Here is a 10,078-nt window from a genome sequence, read left to right as displayed (position 1 = left end):
CTGCCCTTTGAAATTTTCTGTTCAGCTCTTTTACCTCCTAATTTCTTCCATTTGCTTTAGCATCTCTATGCTGGAGAGCAAGTTTCAGAGTCTCTTCTGACATCCATTTTGGTCTTTTCCTTCTTTCTTGTCTTCTTATGATCTTTTGCTTTTTTCCCCGTATGATGTTCTTGATGTCATCTTCTGGTCTTTGGTCTTTAGTGTCTAATGTATTAAATCTGTTCTTCAGATGGTCTCTAAATTCAGGGAATATATTCAAGGTCATATTTTGACTCTTGTGGATTTACTTTCATTTTTTTCAGCATCAGCACTTGCATAAGAGCAGTTGATGGTCTGTTCCATAGTCTGCTGCTGGCCTTGATTTGGCTGATGATACAGAGCTTTTCCACTGTCTCTAAACACAGAATTAGCCAATTTGACATTTGTGTTTTCCGTGAAGTGCATGTGTATAGTCATCCTTTATATTGTTTTAAAAATGTATTTGTAATGAAGTCATTAGTCTTGCAAAATTTTATCATACAGTCTCCAGCATCATTTGTCACCAAGGCCATATTTTACAACTACTTATCCTTCCTCTTTGTTGCCAACCTTTTGCATTCCAGTCACCAGTAATAATCAATAAATCTTGATTTCTTATGTGATCAATTTCAAATTGGAAATTGGTAGCATTCTTCAGTTTCATCATCACTGGCTATAGTGGTTGGTGCATAAATTTGAATAATACTGGTATTAACTGTTTTTCCCTGTGAGTGTATGGATGTTATCCTATTATAGACATCATTTTACTTCAAGACAGTTCTTTTTGATGATGAATGTGACGCCATTCCTCTTTAATGTGTCATTCCTGGCATAGTAAACCATGTGATTATCAGATTCAAAATGGCTAATACTAGTCCACTTCAGTTCACTAAATGCTTAGGATGTAGATGTATTCCGTTTCATTTTTGACAGTTTCCAGTTGTTCTAGATTCATACTTCATATGTTCTGTGTTCCAGTTGAATTGTACCCCATCAGTAAATGAAGGTTCCAGGGGCTTTACTCCATTTCCATCATCACAGTCAACTCTACTTTGAGGAGGCAGATCTTTCCCAGTCGCATTTTGTCTGCCTTCCAACTTGAGGGTCTCATCTTCCAGTACACTCTATCTGACAGTATTCTGGTCCTGACAGTGTTCCATTGCGATTCATAAGGTCTTCAGTGACTGAGGATTCAAAAATAGTTTCTCCTTCTCTTAGTATCTTCATCTAGAAGCTCATCTGATACCTGTCCACTGTAGGTGACCCTGCTGGTACTTAAAATACCTGTGGCATAGCTTCTAGAATCACAGCAACGCAAGCTACCACAGTACGACAAACTGACAGATGATTGGTGGCATTGGATTTAGGGTCTGTTATATATCTAGGATGATTTCATTGTGAGGTCCTTGACCAGTTACATTTGCAGAGACCCTTTTTCAAATAAGGTTCCTGGTTGACATCAATTGGGAATGTGGTGGGTATGATACTATTCATCCAACTGCCCACATCCTGGAGCACTGATCTGCTGACCACAGGGTCGACAGTTCACACCCACCAGCAACTCCATTGGAGAAAGATGAGGCTGACTCCTCTGTATAGATTTACAGCCTCAGACACCCTTTACAGAATTGACTTGCGAACACTTACCAACAATGACATCTAATCTTAGCCATCTTTCAGAATACCTTTACTTATCATTGGAGACCTGATGTGGCAATGTAGGATAAGCACTGGATTGCAAGGTCGGTTTAAACTGCAAAGTTGGCAGTTCAGACCCACCAGGTGCTCCTGGAACGTCCTCTACAGGATCGCTAAGAGTTGGAAGTGACTTTACGGCACTTAACAACAACTACCACTCTGCATTAGTCCCCCAGCCCTCTGGTTTTCCCCTTCCCTGTCCCTGTTTCCTTTGCCTTCATTTCATCCCCTCATTGCTCTCAGATCATCACATCCTTAAGTATACATACATTTGTCTTATTATGAAAGGTAGGCTCAAGAATGCTGTTTATAAACACCCCATCCCCATTTTTGTTGTTGTTTTTGAATTTTAGAGTCTGAGATGTAGTTGTGGTGCTGTAGGATAAGCACTGGACCACAAAGTTGATTTGAACTGCAAGGTAGGAGGTTCAAACTCACCAGCTGCCCCTCAGCAGCCTGATAAAGCGTCACTATGAGTCCGACTCTACTCAATGGCACTTAACGACAAGCGATCCCTATCAAATTTCTAGCAGATAGAAGTTCGTTTTTAGAAACCTTATAACTACGTGTGTTCTTTAAAGCTGTGTCACTATGTCATTGTGTACCCTTTCTTTCCATATCAACAAAGGATCCATAGTTCTTGTTTTCCCCTAAAGTAAATTTCTTTGTTGTTGTTGTTAAGTGCCATTGAGTCGGTTCCGACCTATAGAGACCCTGTATAGGGTTCCCAAGGAGTGGCTGGTGAGCTTGAACCACCGACCTTACAGTTCAAACATTAGCCCACAGTGTGACACCAGTGCTACTTAGTGGGTAGTATATTAAGAATACATTGTCTAAAACCTATTGTCTGGATTCAAATCCCAGCTATAACCCTTACTGTTGTTGTTGTTGTGTGCCATCGAGTCGGTTCCGACCCATAGCGACCCGGTACAGGGTTTCCGAGGGTGTAAATCTTTACGGGAGTAGAAAGCCTCATCTTTCTCCCGCGGAGCAGCTGGTAGTTTTGAACCGCTGACCTTAAGGTTCGCAGCCCGATTCGTAACCACTACGCTACCAGAGCTCCTTACTAGATGTGTGAATTTAGGAACATTACTGAATTTCTCTGTGCCTTCATTTTTTTTTTTCTTATCTGTTAAGTAGAAGGAGACAAAAGACATGAGAAAAGTAAGTAGCTGATTACGTAGTCAGAGTTCAATAACTGTTTGCACAGCCCTCATTTTGATGTTATTCACAGACTTGAACTTACAAACTATAAACTTATGACTTGTAACAGAAATAGGAACCTTCACACTGTTCATATTAACCTTGAAGTTTTCAAACTCTTACCTTACTAAATTAAAATTGTAACTGCAGATAGCTGATTTTCATGCTATCATTTAAGTTACATATTCTAATTTTTCTGTTTCACTGCTTTTTATAGTTTGCATGTTGTTGTTAAATGCCGTCAAGTCAGTTCTGATCCATAGCAACCCTGTATAGGGTTTCTGAGGAGCGACTGGTGAGCTTGAACTACCAACCTTGCAGTTCAAATGGCTTTGCAGTCTGGTGCGTTAACCCACAGTGCCACACCAGGACTCTGGATAGTTTGCATAGACACAGTATTTTATATACATTGCCTGATTCACTAGTTAGTCATTCATATTTTTACCCCATACAGCCTCCCAATAATCACCATTTGCTTAATGATTTGCTGTTTTAGAGTTGTAGGGTTTTTTTTTCTTTGTTTTTTAAGTAAACTTACATTTATTTCTAGTGAGCCAAACCCTTAGTTACGAGCATTTTTAATACTTGGAATTGCTTTTGTACTTATCAGCCATGATAGAATTTGTAATGTTTATAAAACATTCTGTGGAATCCTGGTGTGGCACTGTAGGATAAGCACTGGACTGTAAACCGCAAGGTCAGCAATTCAAACCCACCAGATACTCCTAGGAAACCCTATGTAGGGTCTCTATGAGTTGGAACTGAATCAGTGACACTTAGCAGTTAACAACAACATAAAACATTCTGTACTTTGGAAAATGAAATGGCCAAATAATAATTGACCATAGCTTGTCATTTGCTTATGAGAAGATTAGATTAAACATGCTCTTATTTCATGGTGACATTTTCATAAAATTTTAGAGAGGAGCTTTTCTGTGTTTGCTTTTTAGCTGATTTCTTTGCTTCACCATTTTCTCTTAATATAGATTTTAGCACTGTAAAGTAATCTTTATAAAATATTTGAATCACATCACTTCCTTTCATAGTAGCCCACCGACTTAGTTATGTAGTTCTACTTGGATAGTAGATCACTTTATTCTCTCACTGTTTAGGAGGTTAGAAGTCTGAATTAAGAGCACCAGGCGGTGTGTGGGGGTGGGGTGGGGGTGGGTGGGAGGTGTTGTCCTTTAGAGTTCTCCATTTGTTTTGGCATCAGTCTTCTCCTGGGTGTACCAGGTTCTTAGTGCAGGAACTGCAGGTCTAAAGGACACATTCTACTCTTGGATTTTCTTTCTTGTTCACTTTTCTGCTCCTTTCATTAATCCCTTCTGTCTCCTTTTATCTCTTGTAGGACAAAAACTTATCAGGCCAGACCCAGGGAAACTCCCTTTTCATCTGGTCAGGGTTGTGACCTGAGTAAGACTTTTGTAACTTAAGAGTGATGCTTCTCACCCTAATGCTACCTCATTAACACAACAAACATAACCGATTCAATCCTCTTTAACATAACTTGCCTTGTCCTGTGGTCCTGTGGGATAAAGCAGTGGACCACAGGGTCCATGGTTCAAACTCATCAGTCTTTCCTTGGAAACCCTATGCTGGGTTGCTGTGAGTCAGACCCGACTTGATGGCACTTAACAATAACCCTGTCTCAAAGACTTGGATTTAGAAAACCAAAAGGGAAGAACATGCTCAGTATTTCTCAAGATGAAAGAACTTAAGAAAAAAATTCAAGCCTTGGCTTGCAATACTGAAGGATTTTGGGGGCAAAATATTGAATACGCAGAAAGCATCAAACAAAACAGTATGGAAGGCATACACAGAGTCACTCTACCCCCGCCCCCCCCTCCAAAAAAAGCTCAATTTTTCAGCCATTTCAAGAGGTAGCATATGATCAGCAGCCAGTGGTCCTGAAGGAAGAAGTCCAAGGTACACTGAAAGCATAAACAAAGAACAAGGCTCCAGGAATTGATGGAATATAAATTGAAATCTTTCAACAAACTGATGTAGTACTAGAAGCATTCACTCATCTGGCCCACTGATGGAAGAGACCATATTTGTGCCCATTCCAAAGAGAAAATGCAGTAATCATCAAACAGAACTATTAATATCACATGCAAGTAAAATTTTACTGAAGATAATTTAAAACTGGCAGCAGCAGTACATATACAGGGAACTTCCAGAGGTTCAAGCTGGATTCAGATGAAGAACCTATACATGGACAAAGAGGCAGTCATTTGAACAAAACAAGTGGACAACTGAACGGCTTAAAATCAGGAAAGGTGTTTATCTGCATTGTATCTTTCACCATACTTAGTATGTATGCTGAGCAAATAATCTGAGAAACTGGGTTATAAGAAGAATGTGACATCAGGATGGGAGGGAAGGCTCATTAACAACCTGTGATACACCTTGCTTGCTCAAAGCAAAAAGTACTTAAAATACTTAGTGATGAAAACCAAAGACCACACCCTTCAATATAGGTTTTACCTCAATGTAAAGAAAACAAAAATCCTTATCACTGTACCAATAACATCGTGACAAATGGAAAAGAGATTGAAGTTCTCAAAGACTGTATTTTACTAGGATCCACTGTCAACACTCATGGAAATAACAGTCAAGACATTAAATGATGTATTGCATTAGACAGATCTGCTCTACAAGACCCCCCTGTAAAGTGTAAGAGCAAAGATGTCAGTTTGAGGACTAAGTGTGTCTGACCCAACATGTGGTATTTTCAGTAGTCTCATATGCATGTGAAAGTTGGATATGAATAAAAGGAAGACTATAAAATAATTGATGGATTTGAGTTACAGTATTGGAGGAAAATACTGAAAGTATCATGGACTATCAGAAAAACAAACAAATCTGTGTTGTAAAAAGTACAGATAGAATGTTCTTTGGAAGCCTGGCTAGCCAGACTTTGTCTCATGTTGTTATTGTTGCTATGTGACGTGGAGTCGGTTCCAACTCATAGCAACCCTGTACAGGGTTTCTGAGGCTGTAAATCTTTATGGGAGCAGAAAGCCTCCTGTTTCTCCTGCAAAACACCTGGTAGTTTCGAACCGCTGACCCTGCGATTAGCAACCCAATTCGTAACCACTACGCTACCAGAGTTCTTTAGGACATACTAGCATGGATCAGTCCCTGGAGAAGGACATCATCATACTTTTGCTAAAGTGGAGAATCAGTGAAAGAAAGGAAGGCCCCAATCAGAAGAATTGCCACAGTGGCAGCAGCAATCTGCTCAAGTGTAACAATTGGGAGGATGGTGCAGAACCAGGCAGTGTTTCATTCTGTTGTGCACAGTCTCTATGAGTTGGAATCTTAACAATAACAGTAGCACCTAACACCAACACCACCAGCAACTCTGCCTCTCATCAACTGGAGGCAGAGGTTACGATTTACAACACATCACAAAATAAAAAAGTAATTGCACAATACTAGGAATTGTGGTCTAGCCAAGTTGACACAGTATGAGGGGACACAACTTAATCCATGATGCCCACTTTGACTTGACTTGACTGATACTATGGAATTGTTTTAACTAGTTAGGACAATGCTCTTTACTGTGGCTCTTTCTACTTTATTTTGTATAGTCAAGTATAACTCTTTGTTCTGTACTTACATATAATGTAAATTATTTTTATGGGCCTTTGTTTATGTGCAACAGTACCACGTGTGTGATAATTTGTTTTAAATTACTTTAATTATGCATTATATCACTTAGTAATGAATTGTTTTAACGCTGTCAATCATGGTTTATATGTTTGTAGGAGTCAATAAGCATGCATTCGTTTTGTGGTGGTTGTTAAGTTCTGTCTAGTCAGTTCCAACTCTTAGCGACCCCGTTTGAGGTTTCCAAAGATAAGCTGGGAGGTTTGAACTGCCAACCTATCATTAACTGTCCAGTCAGTGCTTATCAGTTTTACAGAACTAATATTTCAGTGATAGCATAAATTCTCTTTCGAGTTTGAGCCCATTGTTGAGGCTTCTGGCTTAGTTCTTATCTCACTGAAGGCCTTCTCTTTCATTGACCCTCTACTTTATCAAGCATGAATGATGTCCTTCTCCAGGAACCATCCCTCCTGATAACATGTACTGGTAGCATGTTATCAGGAGGGATGTTTCCTGGAGAAGTAATCCTTGTTAAGTGCCACTGACCCATAGCGAACCTTGTACAGGGTTTCCAACCACAACCGACCTTGTGGTTCAAACAACTTCGCAGTTCAATGCATTAGCCCACAGCGCCATACCAGTACTCCATGAAGTAGACCGTAGAGATAATCAAATAGCAACATATGAGGAAACCAAGACCTAAAAGGTTTGGTAGTTTATGCTATGACAAAGGCAGTAAGTGAAAGGCAGCAGAATAGCATCTATCTAGATCTTCTAATTACAAATCTAGCAGTATGTATAGACAAACTTTTAACCCAGAAGTAAGGAAAGAAATTTTAAATAATATGTAATGGTAACCTTTTTTTTTCTTTTAAGCATTTTTATTTCTTCTGTCTTAAAGAACAGAATTGATTATTGTACCATAGTATCTTTATCTATATGCCCTTTGTATTGTACATATAAAAATATGTGAATAAAAAGCCACTGGCTGGATCTGGAACTTAATGTCAAACTCAGTCATGATGCAAATTTGAAAAATTAAATCAATGTATGTTTACATAACCAATTGTTGTTGCTAAGTGCTGTCGAGTCATTACCGAGGAGCACCTGGTGACTTGGAACCAGTAGCATATTGGTTCAGACTGACCTTTTGGTCCAGCATTCATCCTGTAGTGCAACATCAGAACTTTACATAACCAATACAGAGAGAAATTTTATGATACTGTAGTTTTGTTTTTGATTAGAAAGACTTATTGAAGTTCAGAATAATATTATGAAGGCACTTAGAAATGTAAAATACCAAAAATATTTATGGGTGGTATGTCTTAATTCTTGAGTAGTTGTATAAAAATAAAATATTCATGACACATTTATACCAGTATAGAACTTTAGCTTTTTGTATAAGAGCACCACCTACAGGCTTCTGGGAAATCTGGATACAGAATCTTAAAGCCTAATGAAATAAAAACTTAATAAAATTCGTTTAAGTTTTTTTCCTATAACTAGTTTATCAATTTGTTTATAAATTTCCATGTTTTTATTAAAAGCTCTCACTGTTGTTAAATCTCAGCTAGTATTGAGTGCCTATATGCCAGTACTATTGTAATTCTAAGTTAAATACAATTTAACTCAAAATTGTAATATTTTCTCTAATGCAGATGAATCTTTTCATGAAAGTAATTTTTTACAGTCTGAGGCGGGGGTGGTAATTGGTTTTGTTTGTTTATTTTTATGTTTATATCCATTTATTCTGGATTGCATTGGCAAGAGATAATTTTTTTAAAAGATAAATAACTCAGGGTGCCCTTTTCATTAAATTACTGTGATAACTCATTAGAACAGGTAGAAGCAAAACTCCAATATTTTATTGTTAATAACCTCTTAAGATAGAATTAAATTTGCATAAATTTAGTCTCTTTTTAAAGTATCATTTGTTAAATTTTATGGTTTTTTTTTTTTTTTTTTTTTATCCATTGTTCTTGAAAATCAGGCTATTGTCATGAGTCTGAGTTATGGATTAAGTTTAAGAGAATTCATTTTTTTGGTAAGAGAAATTAAAAATTGTGAAGTTTAGGCTTTGCATAGACAATGAGATGTCTGCCAGGCCCCTGAATGTACACCCTTATGTTCTTGTGTCATGAGTTTCTATTTTCTTTGAGTGATTCAAAACAAGATCCTTTTGGTTATCTACCCGAATTCCAGTGTAGACCCATTTTAGGCATGAACTTTTTTTCTGTAGCAAAATGTGCTTTTAAAACTGTGATTTCAAGTTTTCTTTAGGGGGTGGGTTATTCTGTAGAAATAAGGATTGACTCCAACAATAGCAAATGCAGCATAGTGCTCCTAAGCATCTAAACACAATAGTTCAATAAATGAACTTCAAATGGTTTGTAATTAAGAAAACAAATTTAAAAGGTGAATTTTGAAGATGCATAGCTAGATAGCTCAGTCTCCATGGCCAAAGTTAGCAGTCCTGACTTTTAAACTGTTATTCAAAGATCCAATCTGGCAATGTCTTTGCCTACTCAAAGTGTATAGTTAGGATTAGAGACTTTGGCAAAAAGGGAAGGAAAGAACATATCTTAATAGAATAATAGAAGTTCCTTGTGGTTGATAATACCATATTTTATTGTGTATGATTTGATGTCTGATGTTGGTTTGCAGTTTTTTTTTTAGTAAACACTAATTTACTTAATGTTGTGCTTTAAAGTATAATAATTAGTCAGGGGTTTTTGGCTATCTTCCAGCTTGTGGAGAGACTCCAGAACAAATTCGAGCACCAAGTGGTATAATCACGAGCCCAGGCTGGCCCTCTGAATATCCTGCCAAAATCAACTGTAGCTGGTTCATCAGGGCAAAGCCAGGGGAAATCATTACTATAAGGTAATTCCCACATATCTTTATTCAACATGAAGTAATATAAAAAGAAACTTCTTAGAAAGTAATAAATTATGCCTATCAGTTCCACCCTACAATAAGAATAATGACCCATCCTTTACCTACTGTTAAGTGTGTGTGTTTTGTTCTAGCCCACCTTTCAGCAAAAGGTACATATTTGCCAGCTGGCTTATTAGGATTGACGTTGTAATCATTGGCCATAGGACATACAAAACTCACTAATCCACTTGGGAGTTTAGCCCATGACCTTAGCCTCATTAGTAGAGTTAGTTACCTAAATGAGTTTTAAAATATGGATGTTTGTCTTTATCTGTTTCTATGTCTGTATGTGTATTAAATTGGAAACAAGTTAATAATGGTTAAGCTACTATTTAGGAAAAGCTTTTTTTTATAACTGCTCAAGAGAAAATTTGTTAAGAATACAAAATGAAAGACATTCTTGGGGAAAATAACCATGAATCTTTAAGATTCTAAACTAAATACACAAATAAGGAAGACTAAGATGAATGATAAAATCCTTTAGTGAATTAGTGAATTAGTGACAGGAAAAAACCTTGCGAATAAGGTATTATTGAGAAAAATTTCAACTAGATACTGCTTGCTTAAGGGAATTATACCAAAGCTATTTAGTGTGTGTGTGTGT

The 10,078-nt window shown here is 37.4% G+C and overlaps 1 protein-coding gene across 2 annotated transcripts in view; it reads left to right on the top strand.

Moving 5' to 3' along the window:
- The window catches only part of LRP12 (low density lipoprotein receptor-related protein 12), a 92,888-nt gene that overhangs the window by 60,681 nt on the left and 22,129 nt on the right, over positions 1 to 10,078 (top strand). For both annotated transcript variants that reach the window (XM_006830634.1, XM_006830633.1), the window contains one exon: positions 9,285 to 9,420. In XM_006830634.1, coding sequence (XP_006830697.1) covers positions 9,285 to 9,420 — 136 coding nt within the window. The remainder of the gene's footprint in view (positions 1 to 9,284; positions 9,421 to 10,078) is intronic.

This window comes from Chrysochloris asiatica, unplaced genomic scaffold (genome assembly GCF_000296735.1).
Source record: "Chrysochloris asiatica unplaced genomic scaffold, ChrAsi1.0 scaffold00001, whole genome shotgun sequence".
NCBI lineage: Eukaryota > Metazoa > Chordata > Mammalia > Afrosoricida > Chrysochloridae > Chrysochloris > Chrysochloris asiatica.
This window is presented reverse-complemented; position numbering and strand designations above follow the sequence as displayed.